Source organism: Paralichthys olivaceus, chromosome 15 (genome assembly GCF_024713975.1).
Source record: "Paralichthys olivaceus isolate ysfri-2021 chromosome 15, ASM2471397v2, whole genome shotgun sequence".
NCBI lineage: Eukaryota > Metazoa > Chordata > Actinopteri > Pleuronectiformes > Paralichthyidae > Paralichthys > Paralichthys olivaceus.
Window position 1 is genome coordinate 12,102,111 of NC_091107.1, and position 25,654 is coordinate 12,127,764.

The 25,654-nt window shown below is 38.5% G+C and overlaps 2 protein-coding genes across 15 annotated transcripts; both read right to left on the minus strand.

The window, feature by feature from the left end:
* Positions 1-1,128: 1,128 nt before the first annotated feature.
* On the minus strand, positions 1,129-9,724 carry birc2 (baculoviral IAP repeat containing 2). Of its 13 annotated transcripts, none has more exons than XM_069539594.1 (14): positions 9,613-9,724; positions 9,114-9,192; positions 6,544-7,366; positions 5,976-6,256; positions 5,444-5,746; positions 4,983-5,271; positions 4,252-4,351; positions 4,008-4,086; positions 3,874-3,922; positions 3,352-3,594; positions 3,126-3,224; positions 2,390-2,545; positions 2,055-2,096; positions 1,129-1,516 (listed from the first exon to the last, which is right to left on the minus strand). In XM_069539594.1, exons 3-14 carry the CDS (start codon positions 6,635-6,637, stop codon positions 1,323-1,325), a joined length of 1,929 nt encoding a protein of 642 aa, XP_069395695.1. In that variant the 5' UTR covers positions 6,638-7,366; positions 9,114-9,192; positions 9,613-9,724; the 3' UTR covers positions 1,129-1,322. The 13 variants fall into 13 exon arrangements, with proteins under 13 accessions (XP_069395695.1, XP_069395690.1, XP_019941504.1 ...); XM_069539589.1 differs by having other exon boundaries at positions 5,438-5,746; XM_020085945.2 differs by having other exon boundaries at positions 9,114-9,195; positions 9,613-9,723.
* Positions 9,725-10,585: 861 nt separating this feature from the next.
* On the minus strand, positions 10,586-21,698 carry LOC109628751 (transcriptional coactivator YAP1-like). Of its 2 annotated transcripts, XM_020086088.2 has the most exons (9): positions 21,449-21,698; positions 20,877-21,116; positions 17,834-18,033; positions 16,988-17,142; positions 15,974-16,075; positions 15,624-15,727; positions 15,302-15,420; positions 14,466-14,566; positions 10,586-13,740 (listed from the first exon to the last, which is right to left on the minus strand). In XM_020086088.2, exons 2-9 carry the CDS (start codon positions 21,078-21,080, stop codon positions 13,559-13,561), a joined length of 1,167 nt encoding a protein of 388 aa, XP_019941647.1. In that variant the 5' UTR covers positions 21,081-21,116; positions 21,449-21,698; the 3' UTR covers positions 10,586-13,558. The 2 variants fall into 2 exon arrangements, with proteins under 2 accessions (XP_019941647.1, XP_019941648.1); XM_020086089.2 differs by lacking the exon at positions 15,974-16,075.
* Between the last annotated feature and the right edge of the window lie 3,956 nt (positions 21,699-25,654).

The following is a 25,654-nucleotide window of genomic DNA, read 5'->3' on the forward strand; positions in this document are numbered from 1 at the left end:
GAACCTCATTAACTAATGTAAATCCCAAAGTATTGAGCAAAAGCATACATTTCTAATAATACCAGTGGATTGGTCAGTGTTGGTGTATCACAGTTTTACAACGTTTCCTGGGTTCACGTGATTTGTAATATTTAAAATATTTAACAAACAGCACCAGGCCTTGAAGTGTTTGTATATATATTGATTTAAAAATGCAGAGAACCATGATTTTTTTTTATCAGGTTGACTGGTGGTATGAGTAATATTTAAATTACTTCCAGTTTATTGATGACATGCAGACTGATATTTAAGTTTATCCATCAATGACAATTCTTTTCTAATGCTCTGGTAACCCATATAGAAAAGGTAGCAAGTTAAAAATGCTAAAAAGCTCATGTGTCTATATGATGTATTGAGCCATGTTTTTACTGAAACTGATTTAAAGATGTGTAAGATTTAGGTGAAATCGATCTATCAGCAGAAATTGAATATAAATAATCTTGATGTTTCCACTAGTGTGATTCATCTAAATCTTATGAAACCTTAGAAAGGGCCTTTTATATTTAGTTTGAATCCTCTAGGTAGACTGCCGTGACTGGACCAACAACACCTTTTTGAGTCTTTATGACACCTGAAGGCTTCCATAGGTTCTCTCTCATGTTTGGAAGGAGAGGGTGAGGGATTTTCAGCTGTTACATGCAACTTCACCACTAGATGTCACTAAATTCTATACAACCTTTAACCTGAGCCTTATCTCATATGTTCAGAGCATGTGATTCATGTGCCTGTTTTTTCTTTCAGTGCAAACATGGTTTAACTAGAAGAGCCTTTAACCACACAGGATTAACTGAAGTCATGCTCACTGACTGATAATAGGGCTAATGAATGAACTTTGCATTTGTGTATGTGACTGTCCCCTCACTGTAGTTGCTGCCTGTACTTGACACTAAATACATAATGACCATCTCAATGATACTTTATAATAGACAAGTAAAAAACATAAGCCTTACCATTGATTGTCTACTTCAGGGCAGCAATAGCAAAACAAATCATTTGATTATTTAGCGATTTTTTCATATGGTTTATTTATTGTGATATTTATGGACAAATGATTATGATCTCATATCAACCAGCCCTAACAACAAATACCAGATGTAATATTATATTTTATTTTTGACAAACAGTTTCTAATCATGTAGAAAGTCATTAATATCGCTTACGGTGGATTGGTAAGTCACAAGAGAAGGAAAAAAAAAAAACCTTTCCAGTTAAAAATGTATATTGTATTGCTTTACATTCAATCACATGGTTGTGACACGAGAACACAGCTAACAGCCTCCTGGTTATGAGAGGAAGGTTCGGACTGTGCCTTTAACCAGACCTCTGCAGATAGGGCACTTTCTAAGTGACGGTGCACACTCTTTGCACACCACCAGATGTCCACACGGGATGAAGACAATGTTGACCTCTTTATCCATACACACCTTGCAGGTACGCTCTTCCTGCAGGCGCCGCAGCTGCTCCTCCATGGGAAGGTCTGTAAAAGAAAGAAAAATGTCTCCATGTCAACAATCTGTATTCCTGTTGGTTCCCAAAAACAGAAATTTGGGTAAAAGCTACAAAATCTCAGCAATCCAAGTGTGGACTTAAAAAAATCAAGCGACCTGCAGTGTCGAGACCTAACAGGACATCATTGTAATGTCAACATTAAATTCGCTAATATACAATACATGTAATTGCAATTTATGAAGAATATACTGCATTAAAGTGGGATCAACACAACATCACATAATGTTTAAAGAATAGATGTGCACCCCTAAAGCTCCCATTCATGGATTTAATCACCAGGACCCTTTTTCAAAACATCTACAGGAAGATCCTTGTGCTCAAGATGTCACTGGCAGATAAATCCTTTAACGTGAGCTTTGTGTGTGAAACTACTGCAACTTACATTTAGGAATTTCACAAGACTTTAAAATAGGAGTTACAAAGTGAATAAGACAAAGTAAAACAAGCCCACAACATTCGACTTGGCAGGACATGACGTGCTCTCTGAGGCTCGGGTTTCTTCATACCTGAAAGATCTTGGCTCGGTGATGCAGCTTCATTTGACTGGGCTGAAAATGTGAAAGACAACATGAAGTTAGCTCAGGCTTTGGTTTATACCCAATCAAAACAAAGACTGATCTTTTTTATTTCAAATGCTGATAGTTAATGCCAAGACTGAGCTTCTCTTTTAAGACAGATACATTTAGTGCTGTGGATTTCAACCTGGGCTTGAGTTCACTGAGCTACAGTTGGAGCGCTGTATTATTTGATTACACTTTTCAAAATCTATGCTGATGGTTTCTGTATAAATTAATCCACAAACCCAACCTTTCGTGGTGAAATCATGTGTGTATAAAATTACCCATGAGATCTCTGAGCAGGTGGACATCGTTTTTCTGGATCCAGTTGCGGAAGACTTCGGCCGCAGCGTTGCCCTTGGTGAGGACGAGCTCGATCAGCCTGGCAGTTTGCTGCTGGGCCGTTGTCTGAGCCTGGAGGCTGCTGTACTCCTCGGCAGCTGCAGGTTATCAGGGAAGAGTTAGTCTTAATCGAGGTTTCACAAATCTTGGTGCTACAACTGCCTGATAAAGGCTTGAATAATGACTCCAAGAATGATAAACATAAATATTATGATGTTGAATCGTATATTGATAATATATCTGTATAATCTCACAATTAGAGTTTATTCAGGGGAAAAAACTGCTATACTCATTGTAGAGACTAAAATGTCCATCTACAATGATACAGAACATCATTAACATTAACTGTGCAGCTACATGTTCAATAGAAACTAGTTGAATCATTCTGTAATAAGTAGCTGCAACTTTATTTAATTTGATAAAACCCAGTTATAAAACAGATTAAATAGTTAATGACAACGATTAACCGAAAGCAAGTGGGTTTGTTACCATTTAACGGCAGCGTGCTGTAAACAAAATTCTGCGGCAGAATTAGTGTTACTTCCTGCCTCCTGTATGCTGCACCACACAACTATTCTGCTGTTGTTCTGAACACGTCTGACTGAAGAGTTGTCTGACAATCACTGAACTCAGTGTATATGTAAATCTCAGACTAAATCACAAAAAAGATGAGCTTACATAAAACATTTTGTTCTCTCAAATGCTCCAACACTGGCTCAACACTCTTTAGACGCTGGATCAATGCTGCCTGGTGTCTCTTCACAAACGTGAAACCATCTGGAACAGAGACAGACATAATAATAAGTTATTAAAAAATGTATTGTTGGTCACTTTCATAATGGTGTGAGCACAGCCCATATGCACAGCTGTCACTGGAATTTCTGTCTGCTCCATTTTCATGTACCTGATGCCATCGCCTCAGCCAGCATCTCGCGCTCCTCTTCCCTCTTCTGGTCCTCGGCACTCAGCAGGTCCAACACCAGCTCCTGGACCGTCCTGTAGTTCTCTCCACTGGTCAGGATCTTGCTCTGGACTGTTTGCTTGACTAGACTCCGCTCAAAGCCCATCTCCAATGCAGACTTAATCACTGGGGTGTTCATCATAACGGCATCCTCAGATCGCTCCTCTCCTGGACCGAGGTGGACGACTGAGAGGAAGAAAGAGGAGAGACTTCAGATTTGACTCCTCAACTTTGACATTTGAAACATAACATTTTACTCTGAGATACTTTGTATTCTATCATTTGGTTTTGATAAGGCCAATTAAGGCTCCAAATCAATAAAAGGTTTTACAGATGACTGCTAAATATGAGTTAAGGTCATCAGGTGTTGTTGCATGGTACAGCTCAGCTGATTCTTTGTATGATGCAGAGAATCTACAGACCCTCTTGCCTAAAATCTCAGATTTTATGGAACTTCATACTCACCAGGTGGATCAACAAACTCTCTGGAGCTGCTGTCTCCATTTGTTAAAAGCTTGAGGAGAAAACAGAAGACATTTTTAAGCCACGTGTTCTAGGCCAAATGTTTGAACTGAAACTATTTTCTGCTGTCGACTCACCTGCTCGAACAGCCGAGGGAAGCGAGCCTGGATCTGGTGAACAAATTCTTGCCCTTTCTCCTGGAGTAAATACTCACACCTGAAATGAACCAGAGACACAGGAATACATCCATGTGAGCCAGCCTCTTCACGTGTATTTAGACTATTCAAATATCTTCTACGTGGCGCTTAAGATTTAAAATGCTGATGCAAAACTATTTTATCAGCATCAACAAATCAACATAACTGAAAGAACAGAACCTACCGAGGAAACCATTTAGCATGCTCCACCCAAGGATCATCTCCAGACTCCCAGCACCGAAGGCCTCCATCACAGCAGAAACACTTGACGTCATCGTTACGACCTTGCGGACAAACAAAGAGCTTTAAGTGTGACAAATGGTTTTTTTAGGGGGTTTCAAGGACTAAAAAAAATAAACAGAACCATCATTCAACGAAAACATGACTTTTTGAACAAAAATTGTATACATTGTTTCCTAGCTTTCTTTTTGTAGTAGAGTTACCACATTTGGACCCAATATTTAAAGATCATGAGACTAGTAACCAGGTGTCACTACCAAAATTACTGCGAAATACCTGTCTACAGTGGAATCCCCCACTGAGGGAAGAAGTCTAACTGGTATCAAAACAGAGGAAATTACCTAATTTCAACATTTGATTTGCACATTATGAGTAAATTAGGCGTAAGATGTTAATGACCTTTAAATGGCAGGTTTCAGATTTAAATTTTAGAGTTTGTGCACAAATGTTTTATCTGGAGTTTCCTAAATAAAGCACTTCATAACTGTTTTTGAAAAATGCTACATTATTAGAATTCCTTTTTATTTTTCATTCACTTTCGGAGAATATACACACGATGACATTATAAAGTTGATATTGGAGTCACGCATATAACCACCTGATTAAATTGAAGTCCAATATTCGGATTCCTTATGAGGTCGATAAATAACTGTGTCTCTTTGACAAAGTCCTTACCTACATAGTAGAAGCCAGCTTTAGCCAGCTGGTCGGGCCGGACAGGTATACGAGACGGCCAGTTGACAAAGGTGAGCCGCCTCTCTTCACTCTGCTGCATTGCTGGATTGGAGACATTACTGAGAGTTGGGCCTCCTGCAGACAGCTGGGAAGTCACTGCTCCAGAAGCAGCTCCTGCTGCTCCGGGCAGCGACACATTGTCAGCTCTGTCTCCTCGGACGAAACGACAGTTTGGATAATGTCTCTGGTGTTCGGACACAGCTCTGTCACCTGGCTCCCAGTTACTCAACTGCAAATACAAAACAAAGACTTCTGTCACATCCACTGTTCCACTCTGATGTTAGTAATGCTTATGATAGAATTTAGTAACACAATATAGAGGAGGGGCAGGATTGGAAGCTAATCGAACCCATTTAAGTGAGAGTTCGTATTTGAATATGACTGATGACACACACATGCACCTGTCCTCCGCAGCTGAAGCACGCCACTCTGTCCCCCTGGCCTAAATAGTAGAAGCCCGCCTTGGCAAGCTCTGTGGGGGTGATGATGGAGAGCGTCCATGAGTGGAAGGAGTCCAGGCGGTCCTGCTCTCTGCGCATGCCTGGGTTGTGGCATGTTGGTCTCTGGTGGGACATGTCCTCTACACCACGAGAGCTCAGTGGGCTGGAGGGCGGCGGAGCAGAGAAACCCATATTAAGGTATCCCCCTGGTTCTTCACCTTGGTTTACTGTTGGGTTAGGGGCAGCTGGACCTGCACCAGAAAGCTAGAATGAAGAAAATTAAAGTCAAAATATATTCAGCTAGCTAAATGCTACTTGTTAGCGCAACTAATTAATCAAATAATTTTACACCAGACCACTCTTGTGTGTTGCTTTATTTGAAATTTGCTTCTGAATTCATTGTCTAGAAGGGTTCGTTTTTCAGCGATGATTTTTTCTCGATAAAGGAAATATTGGAATCCCTTATTCTGCAATAACCTACAAGTAAACTTACTGGTATGGCTGGGGCAATCCGGAGTGGGGAAAAGGCTGAGTGAGACGAGGAGAGTAGATTGGCTGTGGAAGGGAGGCTCTGGATGAAGGAGCAGGAAGGAGAGAGCTGCCTATGTCTCTCTGTCGGACAGTCTCCAGCTTGCCATCCATCTGCCGTTACGTTGCACCTGAAACACTGAACGCGGTCGCCCACCCCTGTGTAGAACCAACCCGCTCTCGCCAGACTTCGCTCTGTGACCCCTGAGGTCGGGAAACGAGCAAAGGTAGAAATGCGGAAAAGCTCTGTGGAGGAAAACGACATTATATTAGTATGTTTTTTTTTTCAGAATCAGAATCAGAAATTCAAACGTTACAGAGCCCCTGAGAAAGAGGTGAAAGAGCAAAAGCACGTATAAACATAGTAATATAAAAATCAAGTAAGACTAAAATGAAATAAAAGATATACATATGTAGAAATAAAAACCTGGTATGTATGGATTGACATGTTTTCTTAAGATTGTCAGATTAATACAACAATAAATTATAAATATATGTATCTGGTGAAATGAAAGAATAATAAAGATTGGTACCTGAGGAGTTATCATACTGTAGATCAGATGGAGGCCCGTTACGACACAATCCCATCAAAAACTGGTTGTTTTTGAGTTGAACAAGAGTTTCCATTTTTAGATTGAAGTATAGAGATATAAGGAAAAAGTGGTGTCCTTCGAAAGGGAGAGAGGTTTGAGAAATACCAAGGTCTTGCCCTCACACACATACTCAGTCACACCAAAACAGAAAACAGTATGTGGGAGGTACAACTAAGATGAAAACAGTAAAACAGAAAGTGTATGCAAGTGTGAAACTTAAGAGCTCCTTGACAGAAGCAAATTATAACTACCAGTGCAGCAACCACCATCATCACACAGCATATTTATGTCCTTCAAACATCCTGTTAAGGGATCTGGAACTTGGCCCTACGTTAACTGCAACCCTTGGAGAATACCACCACTCAACATTTAACTGGTCAAACTGCATTTATTTTTCAATTACAGGCCCATTGATGTATGTCGAAGTAGTAAGAAAGGTCTAACTATCTTAAAAAGCGTCTTCACACTCAGATCACCCAGGATCCATGTACACTTTATTATTCTGTACATTTATTAGAGACAAGTCTGTGATTTTATGTACAAACATTATAAAGTTAATGATAAAGTAAATTAATGTCTCAAACACTCACATACACACACAGACCAAGGGATACGTGATCTCAAACCCCTCCCCCATCTTGGACACCCCTTTTGTAGGTGTTTAAGCCTCCATTATTGAATATTAAAAGCCTAATAAGAAAAACTATATCCTCCTTTGATAGAGATAATGGGATCTGCTCTTAAGTTTTCTTGTTTGCAGCACCTGTAGAAATGAAAAAAAAAAAAAAGATTTTAAAATTAGATCTGCAAAACATATATCAAAACAATCATCAATGTATGAACGATGTAAGTGCTTTTTATTTTATTCTAAACTCCAATGCAACATATGTTAAATAAATATGAGCTCATTGGAACAAATATTGGGGAGGAAAATCATATGTATATGAATCGTGAGTAGTGATTCATCAAACAGTAATTTCCCACAGAAGTACATCCACCAATTATAATTATTTCGATGAATCATCCATTTAATCATCTACGTAGTTCTGTATGACCCAACAGTCCCAAAAGTTTGAAATATTGAAAACAGAAGCAGCAAATCCTAACATTTGAGAAGCTGAAAATATTTGACGAAATCACTTGAAAATGACTTGAATGATTTACCAGTTAAATTATTACTCCAGAGATTTAGACAGACACTACCATAAAGATGGGAAAGTTACAGGGGGCAGAATTTAAAAGGAGTGGTCAAAACGGAACTAAGAGAGGGCGAGATAACCTGATAGATACTGATAGTATGAGTCAAAATACAAAACAATTCAAGATACTACAATTCCCACAATGTGTGCACACTGTCTGAGTGGAAATAACCCTGATGACCTAATCCGGGTTATTTTCTAAACCTTAGAGGTCTCCTTACAGGAACTCTCAGAGAGAAATCCAAAGCAACAATTAAATGACAGATTAATCATTTCAGTTATTTTTCAAGCAAAAATACCAAAGACTCAAGTACTGGCTTTGAAAATGAGAATAATTGTTCATTTTTCTAATCTATGATAGTAAAACTCACATTTTGTTTCCTGCTAGGTAGACTAAATTAGACATTGCATTAAGTTAAAATGGGCTTCAGGGACTAATCATGGGCACTTTTCCCATTTTTAAAACTGTACAACTGATGGATTAATAAAGGAAATTGAAATGTATTGATAATGGAAATTGTTGTTTGAAGCCTTGAAGTCCTATGATGGACTAAAATACGTTTTTCTTACACTTGATACATTAATTACATCACATAAATAAGTTGAATATATGATAAATAATGTGAATCAAAACAATGAAAGCCCCTCTCTAAAGAAGGAGGGCCTGGGCAGAGCTGATGTTCCACTTCAGGTTTTACAGATTTATAACAAAACCCAAGTTAATCCAAGTCTGTAGACACATGTGGAGCAAAGCTGGCAGTCCAACCTGGACATTTGCTGGAATTCCCCCTTAAACAAAAAGTGCCAAACAATGTCTCCATCGATCTTTCAGTCGATCATTTCAGAATTACAGCAGCTCAAATCGACAGGGTCTGTCGTAAATTACAGATGTTTCCGCCAGTGGTAGATTGGTACTTTCCTCTGGGGTATTCACCTAACTCTTCCTGTTTCTGCTCTGATTACATTTAGGTGGGATTTAGCTTTAGCAGCTAACGTTAACCGTGTCGTAGATCTATTTCACTTTAAACACGAGGTCCGGCACTGAGTCAAATACTCATATATCGTGTAATGTGACATCTGAGCCCGTATAAACCAGTTTTGATTATTCTAGCTGACGTTAGCATCAGCTTAGCGTTAGCAGACGCTAGCAAAACAGAGGCGGAGAAAAGGCTGCTAACGCCTAAAACAGCGAAACGAAACTTTGCTAATGCTGAGCTGCGCGTCAACACGGGGGAAACGAAACCGACCAACAGTCAGGTTCAACACAGTGTCATGTAATGTCTCTTCACCTCTGAGAAGCGCCTCACTCACCGTTTCCTGGTCAAGACGCTGCGGAAAGTCCCGGTGACAGGCGAGGCTCCGCGGCACAGACAGCGAGGGGCAGCACCAGCTACTTCCGGTTGTGAAGAGGGGAAACAGATAATTCACCTGGTTAGAGATCCTTCAGCTAAAGACCCACACAGACTTTATATGAGTCAGCGTTTTAATATGACTTCTTCCGGACAGCTGAGCTATAAAAAGTCTTTACTGCAGTCAGTCAAAAGTTCTGGAAAAACAACAACATACTGTCAGAGAATGAAGATCATCAGCGACCCTGCCCCTGTTGTCACTTTTAATAGATATATGTGTGAGAGCACATCTCCAATGAACATACAATGTAAAGACACATTTCTGATTCATTATAACATAGATCTATCTCTGATGACTACATATACACAACACATGATCCTGTCTCAACCAATTCAACAACAATATTGTGTTACAACTTCAAAATAACAGTACAGGGAATAAACGAGGAGAGGACACTTACTTGTGGAGGCCTTGTTGAAGACAAGTCAGAAGGTTACAGAAACCAAGAGCTGTCATTTAAACAGATTAGTTTGGTATTTCCACTCACTTCCTCTGCAAACTCCGCCTATACTTTGTGGTACAACCTCCAGCTTACCTCACTTTTAAATCATGTTTATTTTCAAAAAGTGGTTACCATGGTTATCTCCTTGACTCTTTTCATGTGAAGTAGCTGCATTTAATTCCCTCAAGGCTAATAATAAGAATGATAATAATAAGCTTTATTTTATATAACACCTTTCAAACACAGTTACAAGAATTACAAAAATGAAAAATTTAAGGCAAGCAATAGGAAACAGTTAAACAATCATTAAAAACCTATAATTAGTGTTAAGACTGCTCTAAAGTATTAACATATGGGTCAAAAATTCCTTAGAGTGTAAACAGTAAGACATATTTATTAAGTGACTCAATCCTACTTCAAATATAAAAGTTATTTATTACATTTGCTTGAGGACTAGCCAATCAATCACAGATATTTTTTGACCCTACATTGACTATATTTTACTCATATGGTTAAAATGTACTTTAAAATGTGTTTTAACCGTAGACTGTATATAAAAATGTTTTAAATTCTTTAAATTTGTAATTGTACCCAATGTACTTTCTGTTTTTAGGTCAGTGAAGCACTTTTGTAGATGTGTTTTTTGAAAAGTGCTATATGGAGTTTATTCCATTATTATTCCATTATTATTTTAATAATAATAATAATAATTTACTTTATTTACATAAACTGGCAACCCTGCACTCAAACAAACTGATGTATGGAGAGGGTTGTTGTGAAAAGTGCACTTTATAAAATAATGGATCATTATTGAAGTATTCTAAAGAAGATCTAAAGACACATATTCATATAACTGCTTTGAAATAAAGTTAAACTTTTGGTATGGTTTTATATAACACTTAAACATGAATAGCAATGACTACAGGTCAAGTGTATTTGAAAGTTTATTAAACAGAAACGTCTTTAAAATGATTACAGTGAGAGTATTTTATATAAAGCACATGCATAAAAAGGTACAAAACAAGTGTGATTGCCTCCAAACTCTCTGTAAATAAGATAATAAACATTATATGGACCATACATAGCGTCATAGTGTCATGCATGCTAAGATAAATAATAGGCTAGGTAGTGTGTTGCATTATGTGTATGAGCCCATGGAACTTTAATTTAGAAAAAAATTACAAAAAAGATGACATGGCTCTTTGTTTGGGGAGGCTATGAATTCATTCTTTACCTCTATATACTGTGTGTATATATATATAAAAAGGAAGCTGGTTAGAAGAAATGATCTCACCAGTAATAAAACAGCTTCAAATTCAGATAAAATATAAACACACTGCAGAAAAAAACAGATTATGGTCTGTATTTATGTAGACCATGTACTTATTAATATTATATAGTTTAAAAGTGGAGAATTACAGAGCTCTCCCATATTGATAGTTGCCCTCTGTATTACAGATAGCACTTGTTGTTAGAGCAAAATATAACAAGAACACAGCATTCACAATTAGTACTTTGTGTTTCTGAGGAGGCAGAGCAGGGCCCTTGACTCATGGGGCCCTGACGCCCTTTTTTAAGGCACAATATTTTTTGTCTCTCCCACTAAAAACAACGCTCAGCAATGGAGGAAACTTGAGCCAAGACAGATTCTTTAAGAGCAGGATGATGATGATGTTTGGTATATGAGCAGGATGATGATGATTGGTATATGTGGCATCTATGGTGAGTTATCATGAATATTAATATTGAATATACACAAGGAAACCAAGAAGATAGCTGAAAACCTATGTTTAGTGGAGAAAAGATGTGTGGCATGTCTTAATTTTGATGGACCTTGAGATGAATATGCATCTCGCTGTCTCCTCAGAGTAAGAAACAAATTATTAAGACAGTGATCATAAAAACTGCACTTTTTATATCAGAGTTACATTATCATTGTTTGGTAATGCAATTAAGACTCTTCAAATCAATCTGCACCCAAATTGCTTCACTACATTAGAGTGTACAGCCCAAAAAATAATGCAGACTTGATGCTCACTATTAATGATTACTTCACTTAAGCAAATTTCAAGGGTCTGTTAATTCATTTAGGAAATTATGGGAAACAAAGATCCCTAAACTTTGGAAAAAAATGCATTTGAATATCTAAATCTTTACTCCACTCAGCCCCAAAACAATCAGCAATGCTATCAAGTGCCGATGATTTGTAAGTTACAAAGCTAAAACGAAAACTTTGAATGGTTTTATGTCATTCTCTGGGAGACAGGAAGTCTGACTGTATCAAATCATTGGTGGAAAAAGTGGGAAAAGGGAATAAAATGAAAACCAAGCATCCAGGCCATTATGAAAATGATATGGCGCCATTTCTAAAACATGGGGTGGACATAATAATATTACAACTGTACAATATAATGCAACCCGATAAAACAATTCTCCAATAAATACTACCTTTGTGAAGCTTATATTCAATGATTGAGTGGGCAAAACAACCAGAACACTGAGCAGTAAAATGCAAACCAATACAAACACCTTAAATCCAGCATTAACAAAATCTGGATATTAGTAACTTCAAGGACGGGGATTGTTTTGGTGCAGATGCAGGCGATTATTCTAAAGAACAAACAAACACTTGAATATAAGAAAACTAACCAGAGGGTAAAAATAGCTATTTCACACAGCATACACTATATATTGTTTCTAATGAGTGTGGCTACTGTTGAAGTTGTCTACAAACTAAATTGATCACAAGACCAGATGTGTTGGGATTACAGTTCCCTAGGGGAAACCCTGTATTGTGTTGGGTTACTTTATACTGACCATGTGTTCAGTGACAGGAGACGTCAACAATACATTCCAGTGGTACCGTCTACCACGAGACACAAGAGATACAGACACACTCATTTTAGTTTCAATGTGGAGTTCCTCAACACAGCCTTTACTTCTCTAAGTGCTTTGATTAGTTAGGAATGAGGCTTTTACTGTGACAAAAGACAAAGCTTATTCTCCTGAACTTTATTTTGAAAGAGATATTAGTGGAAGATATTACAATCATGGTTGTGAGCAGCCCCCAAATACTTCAACACTGTCTTATAAATGACTCGACTTAAGAATGTTAAGTCATTTATTTAATACCTTTTTTGGATTGTGAGCACAAGGGTGCGTCCTCTCCCTCCCCATGTTTCTGTGTCATAATAGTGCGTCTCTTTGAGCAGATCTTTATGGTTTTGTGGAACCAATGTAGTGTTAAATAGTGTCGATTCTTTGATTCGTCTCTTGCTCTGCTTTTTTCTGACGACTGTGAGCATGTGCATTGAAATCATTGATCGCAGGCTGTGTAGAGGTAGTAGCACTACTGCAGATGCTGGGTTTTTGTCCCACAGGCTTCTATGTAATAAGAGTTAAATGTAGCGCTATTTTTCGGTTACACTTAAATAAATATCTTTTACATGTCTTCTTTGCATTTCTGTAACTTTTGCATGCAGAGTTTTTTTTTAAACTTGACATTGTTTGTAAAACTTTGCTGGAAAAACTATTACCCATGTGGGGATAATAAAACCTCTGCTTCCTAAAATTAGCTACTTCACGAGAGATGTGAGGAGCTTCAACTGAGGCCAATAACTAAAAATAAAGGAGTGTCGTGAAAATTCTGATGCTCCGTCATGCACTTCAGTAAAACCAGGCCCAAAAAAAGAGGAAAACACTGCAGCTTACCACCTTCTGTGAGAGTCAGGTTTTTATATTCCTCTGGGTGAGTAGGGTTAGGTTTCCATCACACAACTGTAGCGTTTTCTCTCAGTAATCTTGTTCTGTACCACTTCTGAAGCAAAAAAAAGATCCTCCAAAGTTCTCAGTCATGTTGTGAACATCTGACGTCAGACCACACGGCGGCGGCGGCTGGGTGTGTCTATAGCCAGGTGAGCAGGCTGTCCCTGTCCATGTGCGATCCAGAAAGAACGGTCTCCATGTCCATCAGAAGGTCTGAACTGAGACCCTCGGGGATACAGGGCATAAGCTCCTCGCCCTCAGACATCGGGAGCACAGGCATCGACTCCTGTAGGGACATCGAGGAGTTCTCGCCAGAGTCACCTACACGAGTCAGAGAAGAAGATAAAATGTTGGAACTGTGTTGAGAATTAAAAAAATCAAGTCTGTCAAGCTGTTTGGTCCCAAAGCATGGACATTGTCTTTAATACAGCTGCACATGGATCAGGTGCAGCTAGTGTTTATAGACTTTATAAACAATTCATGTTTTGTCTTGTCTTCAATATGAAAAAAAAATCAATACAAAGAAAAAAAAGATTTGAGCTGCTTAAAGCAAAAATGTAGATTTATAAATAGATACATATAGAAACTGGATGTAATTCATAAAGCTGCTGCCAGGTCAAGTCTTTTTCTGTGTGCTCCTCATGTTCTTTATATTTGTGCACTAATCTTTGCACTCTGCATCATTGCATTTCTCAATTTCACTGTCATTGTTGTGTTTTTATGTCCATACTTTGTATATATATTAATATTCATATTTGTACCCAGTCGGTAAATGTTTATGCTTAACCTTCTGCTTTGTTGTCCTTGTTTATTTGTCTATTTGGACATTAAGAGCAATGGAAAACCATGTATGCATACATGGACCATTAAGCTGAGGCTGATTCTGATAACATAAAACTTCTTTTTGTGTTATTGCTGATTTGTTTGGGAAGTCTATTCAAAAAGTCTGCTCTTCCACAGCAGAAATCCCAGGTCTATCTTTATTTATGACATTGTTGTTGTATGGAGTGTGTGTGTGTGTGTGTGTGTGCGTGCCTGTGCATTACCAGTGTCCATGTGATCCACAGAGCTCAACATGTGGTCCGATGTGCGGGGTAAGCTGCTGACACTCAGACCACTGTCAGTGCTCTCGTTGCGGGAGTGAGCGCTACACAACAACACATGCACATATAAACATTCTTGTATTTGTATCATAATTATCTCTTTAGAAATTGAATGAATATTAACAATAACATGTTCATTTCATTGAAATTACATAAACAATAACTTTTTCCTGAAACTGTGTATCTTTCACTGAAACTAAAAGCAATATTGGTGGTAGTGAGATCTTTATATTATCTGTGACAATGTTTCTGGAAAGACTTCTGTTAAAGGTCCAGTGTGTAAGATTTAGGTGAAAGGGAACTATTGGCAGAAACTGAATGTAGAATAATTCTCATGATGTTTTCACTTGTTCGTTTTATCTAAATTGTATGAATTGTAGTTTTCTTTACCCTAGAAAAGGCCCTTTATATTTGAATACTTTATATTTACATCGAGGGGACCCTCTCTACAGAGGCCGCCATGTTTTTTATATTAGTCCAGACTGGACAAACTAAACACCTTTTGAGTTTTTATGACAATTAAAGGCTACCACAGGTTCTTTTTCATGTTTGGAAGGAGAGGGTGAGGTGAGGGGTGTTCAGCTGCAACATGCAATTTCAACACTAGATATCACAAAATTCTACACACTGAACCTTTAAGATTCATTTAATTCGCTTTTCAGTGATTTTTTATACATTAAGATACAGTTTTTACTTTGAAAAAGGTTAAAGATTTACTACAACACTTTACAAATCAACACTGCTGTTATAGAACATGGCGACTTTAAACAATAACTCACCCGTTAAGAGTAGGCTCGTAGTTCGGGGCTCTGATTCTGACATCCAGAGTTGGGACAAGCGTCTGTGCGTTCCTGTCATGGTCCATCCCACTGGTCATCTGGTTTCTTCCTCCTGCCTCCTACAGGACACACACACACACACACATTTACAATTGTATTTACATGAAACACCACTTTTATTACTGGTGGATCTAAACTGAATATCCATCATAATGCAACCAGATAACACACAAACTAAAAAGCTTCTGCAGATTGAACGTAAATTTTAAATCGAACGACTTTGAAGCGGCACATCCAGCTTCAGTTTTCTTTGACCTCTGACCTGTGGTGTGGTTTGCGGTGGGAGGCCTTGTTTGCACCTGAGCCTCTCCTTTTCCTGCCTTTGCTGCAATGCCAAGCTAAGGATGCCAGGGTTCATCTTCTGTGCTGCAACATAAAAATTCATAGAAAAAAAATAGTTTTTTTACGATTAAGTAAACATTTCAAATGGGTAAAACATTTCAGTAATGGCATATATGAGGAAAAATATGTCAAAACTACTTTGCGATGTTTCTTATTTTTGTTGCTGCTAAACAGCAACTTGTGATGATGGACATGACTGGAACAAAATATGTTTCTCATTGACGAACAAGAATTGTCAATTTAGGAGACACAAATTTGATAGTGTGCTACCTAGACGCGGGTCGACCCATGCGGTGGTCTTATTTATGTGATCGATGTAGAACACCTCTCCATCTGCAGTCACAGCCTGTTCCCAGCCTTCAGGCAGTGGACCTGAACAGCAGTGAAAGTACACAGTGAGAAGGCAAGTGGTGGATGGAGTGCATGGAGTGTTGGGAGTAAAAAGTAGAATAGCCCACGTCCTTTAGTGTCTGTGTAACTTCTAGTTTGTAGAGTTTTAGAATAGAGGTGAAGGTTAGAGAGGAAAATAGCTGAAGTATGTTCCTAAGAATAAAAATGGGCATGGGCATCTGGCCTAAATGCAGTGGGTGGGAGATTTTTAAAGGATTAGTGTGGATACTCAGGGTCAATGCTCAAAAAAAAGTACTGTTTTACTCTTTAAAGGTCTGTTCAACCAAATTACAACACAAACATTTAAACAACTCCTCTATTGCAGAAACACTGTCCCCATTATTCTGGAAAAAATACACACTTCGATTTTAAACACTTGGGAAAATCTCTCTTTTAGCTCAGTTTTTGGTCTCTAACACCTCCTGAGAGAAATGTGTGGCTCCTCAGCTGCTAAATGCTCCACTGTTTTCCTCAGCTTGTCTTTTACTTTGTCGCAGGTTGGGCTGGGGCTTATTTTGCTAAAAACCTGTAACTTGTAATTTGGGTGAACCGACTCAATAGAAAATTCACATGGGTGGAATATATATTCAAAAGACAACAATGAGCAAACATCATAAAAATGGCATTTTAATAATTAAAATCTTTTAACTGCAGCTTCCATCGTGCACTGTCATCAGGATGGCATCACTAGTGTTCACCCTGGATGTTAACCATGAACATGATTGCTCCCAAACAAAGTCACCAAAAAGCCACAGATGTTGACACCAAAACTGAATCCCTGAAAAAAAACACCCAGCAAAGACCTTGCCAGCTGAAGATGGAGTTGAACTATGAAAGGCAGACGTGTGCTCTAAAGAGAAAGTGGATGACGAGACGGGGGGAGCAGAGTTATACCTGTCTCTGGATTGATGTTTTGTGCCTGTGTAGCAGGCGCTGGGTTGCTGAGGGAGTGGGCATGGATCGGCGTGCCTGCGATAGGATGCTGGGTCGCAGCCGACTGAAGCTGCGACAGTCGAGGGTCGTGCCAAGTGGTTGTCTTATCCAGGTGACTGCAAACACATGACAAGTCTAAACGCATCTGCTTTTGTCAAACCACTGTAACCTGATGGATGAGAAGCACAAGGCTCATTTTGCCTCTGACCTGCTTTACCTGTACGACCAGATGTGCACATACATCTACAGTTGCACGGGAAAGAAATCACTGCTTGTGCTGCTGTGGCTTTTGACATGATCGTGAGATGTCGGGCCATGTGCTCTCATTAATGACACTAGATGAAACTGCACTGGTTGCAAAACTAGTTGGAACATTTTCTGTCAGCATGCAACTGGTTGAGTTTGAGTCCTGTTAATATCTACACAGTTGCATGTCTCTCTTCTCTTTATACTCTTTTTTACTCTATTGTCTGTAGCAGGACAAACATCTAAACATCTCAATGCTGAAACAATTTGAGTAATTTAATCTTAATCTTTTAAGTAATTAAGTTGGTTCCATGTCAGGATTTACAACTTGACAATCAGTCAGAAAAAAACAGTATTATTTTAGGATTTTGGGAATTTACCTGCAGAGCTTTGGAACATTATCTGACATGTTATAAACTAAAATAAAAGACAATTAACTGTGATGTGTTCAAGTGCAGAAATCTGGATGTTGGAATAAGATGGGGTCTAAACAATAACCCTTCGAGTAACCTGCAGAGCAACAGATCAAACACTGTGATAAACAGAAGGTAGACCTCTTACTTGAGGAAGTATCGTTGGCCAGTAGGCGTTTTGGCCATTTCCCAGCCGTGGGGGAGTGGCACGTCGTCAGGGATGATCGGCGTCGCTGCTACATCTGCTGCTTGAGTGGAGAGGGAGTTCACGGGGAGGGAGGCAGGGGAGGAATGGGCGCGGACGTGATGAGGAGTGAGGGAGCCGCACACACCTCCATCCGAACTGGCCTGACGAGAAACAAACAGGGTTTACTAACTGCCATGATGAGCGGGGATTAGAAATGCGAGGCAGTCTGAAGAAGGAGTCTGAAAGAATACCAGAGTGAGGGAAGATAGAAATACAAACGCTTAGAGGGAGAAGAGTGAAACTGGACATTCGCATGTCCGGTTGTTTTACTTTACAAGATGGTTTGTTGTACAACTTAACAGAAAAGCAGTAAATCCTCACATTGGAAAAGCTGGAACCAAGGATCAACACTGGTGCAGAATAAAGAACATAACATACTTATAAATGATCAAGACTATAGCTATCTTCTATCTAACTATTTTAGTTGATGGCAGAAACTTAACTGGCAGCTAATGGTGATTATTGTATCAGCTTCTCAAATGGGAGGATCGGATGCTCGTCACTGTTGTCACATGTGAGAGTAAACTGAGAATCTTTGGGTTTTGGTTTGATATAGAATAAAAATTCAAAATACATTTGGACTATGAAAAATTATCACGGGCACTCATTTCTTCCACCATTTATTTCTGACATGTTATTAGTGTGTGTTTTTTTAATTTTAATTGATTAATTAAGAAAAAAAGGACAAATGTATTACTAATCATTCCTAACTGATCAGTTTACTACTTGTTTCAATGTCATATTGGGCATAATATTTTTTTCTCTCATGTAGGGCTGGACGATATAACCCAAAAATATATCAAGATGGCAGTTGATGTCAATAATTATAACAATGAATTTTACAATTGAGGTATATCAATTATATGTTATACCTCTTCACAGTACTTACACAAGGGATAAGTATTATATTGATATATATTGGACTTCTGTTATATTTATGTTGATAATACTACATTTCCATAATACTTGATATTGTTTTATTGCTCAAGGATTTGTTGACATTGTTAAGGCCCTAAGAAATGTGTTGAATGATCAGTACAAACTGTAGAGTCAATATAATTTTTCACAATACATGTCACATAATTATTTATTTTTAAATTTAAAGACTTGTAGGTTGTGGTTTTAAAATTGTATTTATGGACAGAGAATGACAAATCTGAAGTTGATCAATTATGTGTTAAACTGTGCTGGCAATATATAGTATTTAACCTTTGTTATATTGTGATTGATAAAAATTAAATTGCAATAAATTAGGGCTGGGATATTTGGCCAAGAATTGTATCAGGATAAAAATAATTTCAGTCGATATCGATAATTATCACATTAAATGTCACATTATTATTTATTTTAAGTTGAAATACAGATTTTTGCATTTTTTACTTTGAGTGAAGGTTGTGGTTTAAACTCTTCTTTATACAAATCTGCCGTGGCTCAATTATGTGCTACACCTCCTCACTATGTTTGCACAATGTAAAAGCATTAATATCAATATATATTGAACTTTTTCAATATTCTTATTGAAAAAACTACATTACATTAAGCAAATAAGTAAAAATCTGGGACATTGGGTAATGTGGGACACCTAGGCTTCAGTCTGTTTACTTCCTGTTCCAACAAAATCCAGGCAACAGCATTTTTACTGTAAGTGAGCATGGTTATCATGTGACTGAAATCACATCACTTCATGGGGCTGATGTTACAGAAAGGGGCGGGAAGATGTCAATCAGAAGGATTGCATGACAAGGACAATGACATAAGATTCTGACAAGATTAATGTTGAAGATATAAATCTGTCAAAAATAAGAATTGTCCTGATTGTTATCAAATTATCTTTGTGATGTATTCAGGCAAAATATTGGGTTGTTTAAGGCTGTCTTTTTTTAAACAGTTTTTAGTGTCCCACTTTATTAACTATGATTGATAAAGTGGGACAGCATGCTTTGAATAATCTGGGACAGTCATTTAAGTTCTATAAATGGGGGAAATATGCATTTAGTGCCACCCTGAAGTGTCTGTTTAAACAGATTTTCTGGTTAGTTAACTAGCACATAGTCAGTTTGCTCTCGAGGACAGAGATGATCCAAAAAGCACAGAAGAGAGACCCAGTTGAATGAATAACCAAATGAATAATCTGTTGTTGTTATTTTTGCTTGCAGTTGATTGGATTTTAATAGATTAAAAAAACAAATGTGATACACCTTTAATAGAAGTATTTAAATGGATTGTATAGTTTATTTAGGGTAGGGTTCTTTATGAAACAACTTTTATATGTTAATTTGAATCAATTTCATTTCTTTGAATAATATACATTTTCGTATTGTATTTCATATCTGTAAATTCTTTCATAATGCTTAAAAAGTGGTAATATTGAGCTTGGCATGCGTACAGCAATGTGATTATTTTCTAAGTGACCTGTCCCAGATTATCAAACTCAGGCAGAGATTTCTGGTTTGGCACAAAGAACACTAAAAATACTCCTTGGATTATGATATATGCATTATTTGTGCTGGTGTGGTTAGAAAACATCTTAAGGAATACAGAAAGGTACAATATGTTGATCTAATCAGAATATATTATATTACCTAAATTCACCCTATTAACCCTAACCCATATATTAAATCCATATAAGCGCATTCTGGTGTATACAGCAGGGCCTCTGTGCACCAACTATAGCTGCTGTTGGTAATCATGAATGTGGCCCATATTTATGTAGCTGGTATCGGTACTGGTATTAGTATCGCTACTGGTATTGATACTGCTATTGGTACTGATATTGATCCTGGCATTGGTATTGGTACCGGCATTGGTACTGGTATTGGTTCTGGTATTGGTTCTGGTATTTGTTACTGGTATTGGTTCTGGTATTTGTTACTGGTATTGGTTCTGGTATTTGTACTGCTATTGTTACTGGTGTTAGTACTGGTAGTGGTAGTGGTATCAGTACTTGTCTGGAGTGGCCCCGGGGGTCCGGCTGCCTGAAGAAGGAGTCTGGCAGCTTCCTCATCCTCATGGGCAGGGAGGCCGGCTGCTGTGTGGCCTTGCTGGGGTTCATCACGGCGCTGAACAAGGCCTCCAGCTCAGTCTGCGAGTCCCCGCGGACGTGCACGATCTGCTGCCCGGCCGGAGGCGCGCCGCGGTGCGCGTCCATGTCGCCAAAAAAAGTTTTGCTGGTGTCGAAGCAGATCTGGAAGAAAAGAAAGTTCAACGAACAAACAGCGACAAACAAACACGACTGGATGCGTGTGCGCGCGGATCTAAGAGTTATAATGATCGGCTGTGTTTACACTCTTCGCCCGCAGACACCCCCCCCCCTCCTCCCCTCCACCCTGATTTCTCCCGTCGAGTCGTTCAGTCTATTTCAAGCCACAACAATCTCGGAAGTTTGATCGGCTCCGAAAACACGAACAGTCTCCGGGCGTGTAAGTCGAAGTTGTGCGGTTTGAAGCGTCGGATCGCGGATAAAAAACAAAACCAAAAGCTCCGCGGTGTGCAACACGTTACGAGCCTCCCACATACCTTCAAGCAGCCAGACCGTTTTCCTCCGTGTCTGCCTCCCTGTGTAGTCCTGCAGGAAACTCAAGGGAAGAATCACAGCCGAGCGAAAACACGCAGATCAACTCTGGTCTCCGATGATCTGACGTAAAAGCCTCCCAACGTAGAAAAAAAAAGTATGGACGTAGTTGGAGAAAAGTGAGACCTCCAAACTTTTTTTTTTTTTCTCATCCAGTGTTGAGTCCAGATTCATGTGATAGTGCTGAGGGGCGGGGCTGCAGGCTTTAAAGCTGCCGCAGCTGCAGGGGAAGTGTCTCACTGCAAGGACACTCACTCACACTAACCTCTGCACAGGACAACACAGCACAATACCCGGAGAGCAAGTTTTTTATTCATATTTTTATATTCTGAGGTTCTGAAAAATGTTTATTCACCCACCAGACTCTACTGCACAGGACAATACCCGGAGAAGAAGTTGTTTATTAGTGTTTTTATATTCACAGGCTCCGGAAAATGTCCACTCACCCACCAGCCTTCATTGCACAGGACAATACCCAGAGAACAATTTTTTTATTTGAGTTTTTATGTTCACTGGCCCCGGAAAATGTTCTGCCCTCTCACCAGCCACCACAGAATATTACCCGGATAACAAGTTGCTGATCAGTTTTTGTTTTCACCAGCCTTCACTGCACAGGACAATACCAGGAGAAGTTGTTGTTTACAAGTGTTTTTATAATTCAATAGCACAGAGCAGTTTCCATTTTAAGGCCTTTTCTCCTGCTGAAGTTAAAAGGAGGAAACCTGAGACTTTCTGTGCGTTCATGCAGAGTGAGATATAATCGGAAAAAGTAGTTTTCCGTCTGGGAAAATTCACATGCATGCCACCATAACAGCTCGGAAAGTGGGAGAAATTGTTGGTTCAGGAGTTGCTGACATCATCACATATAAACCAATCAACAAAATTTTACAATCAGCTCTAAATCAAAGCAGCATTTTATGCGAACTTGTCAAATGTTTGTTTTGCTCACTTTCAAACTGCATCTCCATCTCTCACAAGCACCTAACCACTTTTTATTCAATACAGACGATATTATGATTTACGTGAATATACGTTTCAAATTATTTAGTCAAGCTTTATTTCAGACTCAGATCCATATCACTGTAAAAAAAAAATAACATAACAGTAAGAAAAAATTACTAGACAACACACAATATTGAAAAAAATCATCATACTTTACAACTACACAGGGATTAAAAACATAAACATATGTAAGTTCCAGTGTTTTCAAAAACGAGATAGTGTAGGTGTATAAAAAGTACATACAGCATTTATTATTTATTTTTTTATTCTCTTGCTTTTTTAAATATTTTTTATTCTCTTGTCTACCTTATTGAACAGAATTTCCCTGGTGTGTGGATCAGTAAAGTTTTATCTTACTGCCCATCGGAAAGAGGTGTCAAGGTACACACCTGGTATCAACATGTGGTTTTTGTGATCTGATCACAAGTGAACAGCTTTAAGTACAGGTGTGAACACACTCATATCGCACATAGATCCGATCACACCAGACCACATTCTCTAAGCAGTGTGAACGTAAGTCCGTCCTGGGCCACATATCAAGGACCTCCTCCTCAGCTGACGTCCTCTAACCTGCTGCAGTTTCACATTGAGTCGAATGTTTTCTCTCCTGACTTGTCTCTCTACCTCTGTCTTGCTAGCTCGTGCTGACACATACACACACATAGCTGTCCACTTGTGATCAGATCACAAAACCTACATGTTAATACCATGTGTGTACGGGCCTCATTTAGTCATCGTCCATGTTTTAAACACAGTTTGACTTCAGAGCACACAAACTAACAACAACTCGGGGAGATGGGACCTTCTGAGGAGCACGTTAATGTTTCTTCTGTCTCTGGGCCTGAGTCAGGCCTTCAGCATTTGGAGGAGGTGGGGGCGGGGGATGGGGGGTGGTGGTGGGGGATGGGGGTGGGGGTGGGGGTGGGGGGGTTATTGGGAAGTTGCATTAAGAAAACATCCGCCCCTGGTGTGGCCAACCCCAGCCGCAGTGTCCCGCCCTCTTGTGGAAAACATGTGCAACGACGAGCCAGAACTCAGCTGGCCCACAAATTGAATTCAAGAATATAATTCTGTTTCTACCTTGTGTATCCAAAGACTCCTTCAGTTATTTCTAATCATCATAATTCACCAGAGTTTGTATATTAGACTTATATTAGACTATATATATATATATATATATAAATTAACCCTAACGGACATGGAGACTAAAAATAATAAACCAATATTTATTGATGGATGTTAGCTCTAAATAAATGGTAGATTTTGTGATTTTAAAGGGAAGTAAATTTTTGTGCAATTTGTAGACAATTTGAAAACAATTGCTTGGCTGTGGCTCAGGGGTCAATAGGGTCATCCAATCCCCTCCAGTTGAGAAAACTACGAAAACCCCAAATTTTCCTATATGAATAATGTGTGCAAAATAAGCACCAATGCATAAGTGGTGTATGAATGCAACTTGTTCTGTACTTGTCCATTTAGTCTATTTGGTTGATAAACAGACTACCACTGTGCATGATTTAAAACATTGTTCAACACAAGACATCATTTGAATGAGTATTTCCCATTGAAAACAGCACAATGCTAAAATTCAGAGTTGCGATAAGCTGACACTCTATAAGTATGAACTCATACGTTCCAACTTTCTCATACTCACTTATATCAATGTCTGTTTGGTCATGTGTATTTAAAGCTTTAGAGTATATCTCAAATTTAAAGCTACGTTTTCAGGGGCTTTAACATAAAGGGTAAAATGTGAAAAGTTTGCCAATTATAATTCCCATGACATTCTGGGGCAGCATGTAAACAGGATTGAATGAATGAATCTTAATGTTGCTTTATGTTTCCTTTTACTGTCAAAAAAGACTTTTAACAAACATTTGGATATTCTGAGGTCAAAAAAGAAAGTTTCATTCCTACCTGTTAGCAACAAAGAGAGGATGACAACACAGTGGTTTAACAAACCAGTCTATGCTGGTTAGTTTTGGATTCCCCCTGAAAAGTTTGTTTAATCACCAAATTTTTACACACATTTTTTTTATGCACCATGGCATAAAGCAAAGGTCAATGCGTAACATATATAAATGTAATACACACCAGTGAGCATTAGATGGCACTATCTTACCTTAACGCCTGCAGCATTTTGTTTATTGTTACTGTCATAGTGATGTAAAGTAGGCCCACAAAGACAGTCCAGCAGCAGATGAGGGTTTATTCTGTCTGCAGGGTTTAATCTGTGTTCAACAAAATCATATCCACTCTGTTTTCAACCAGAGGATGGTGCCCGTTCATAACACAAACAAAGCCAAATTGATTTCAATTTTAAATATTGGTTTGGGAGGTCAGGACTCAGCTGTACAGAGCCTATTGGACAGAGCTGTGTCATGATTAATACAATAATACTGAGTGATGGTCAGAGAAAAACCAAGGGATTGAGGTAGTGTTCAGTTATATATCTAATATTTGATATTTTTTGAATTAGCATTATCACCCTATTAAATGTTTCTTTTACTGAGTCAACTTTATATTCAGATACAGGCAGCTCTCATTTTGTTAATCAACCAGCACAGGTTGAGTTTGTATTTAGGTATATTAAAAATTTTTCACAGTACATAAAAATGTATATTTCATCTTAACTTCCACTATCTTTAAGTTAAGTAAATATTTTTTTCTCTCTGTGGGTTTTCATGCTGCTGGTCCATCAGTTGGGTCAGATGTGTTTCTGTTGTGGTTCTGTTTGCACCCTGCCCACCCACCCACCAACACACGAGTTACATACCAAAAAACACATGATGAAATGATTATGATATTTTAGAAATAAAGAAAAATACACAAAATTAAATAAAACAAAAAATCCCTCCATATGTTAATACTGCTTTGAAAGAACCCTTTGATTTTATATTAGCTTTAGGAAACATGTAACATTTTTGACCCTGTGAGAAAAGGGCGGAGAAGCATGTTGACTCAAACATCTCGTATAAGGAGTGAAAGCTATGACAACAGAAAGTTCAGGATTTTTTGGATAGAGTGCACAAACTGAATCAAGTTCAAATTGGACTTCAAACATCTCAGTGAAAGCTTTGAAAACACCAAAAAGTGGAGAGATGCAGACACAGTTAGAACAAGTGCACTTGTTCAGTAGGTCAGTTGAA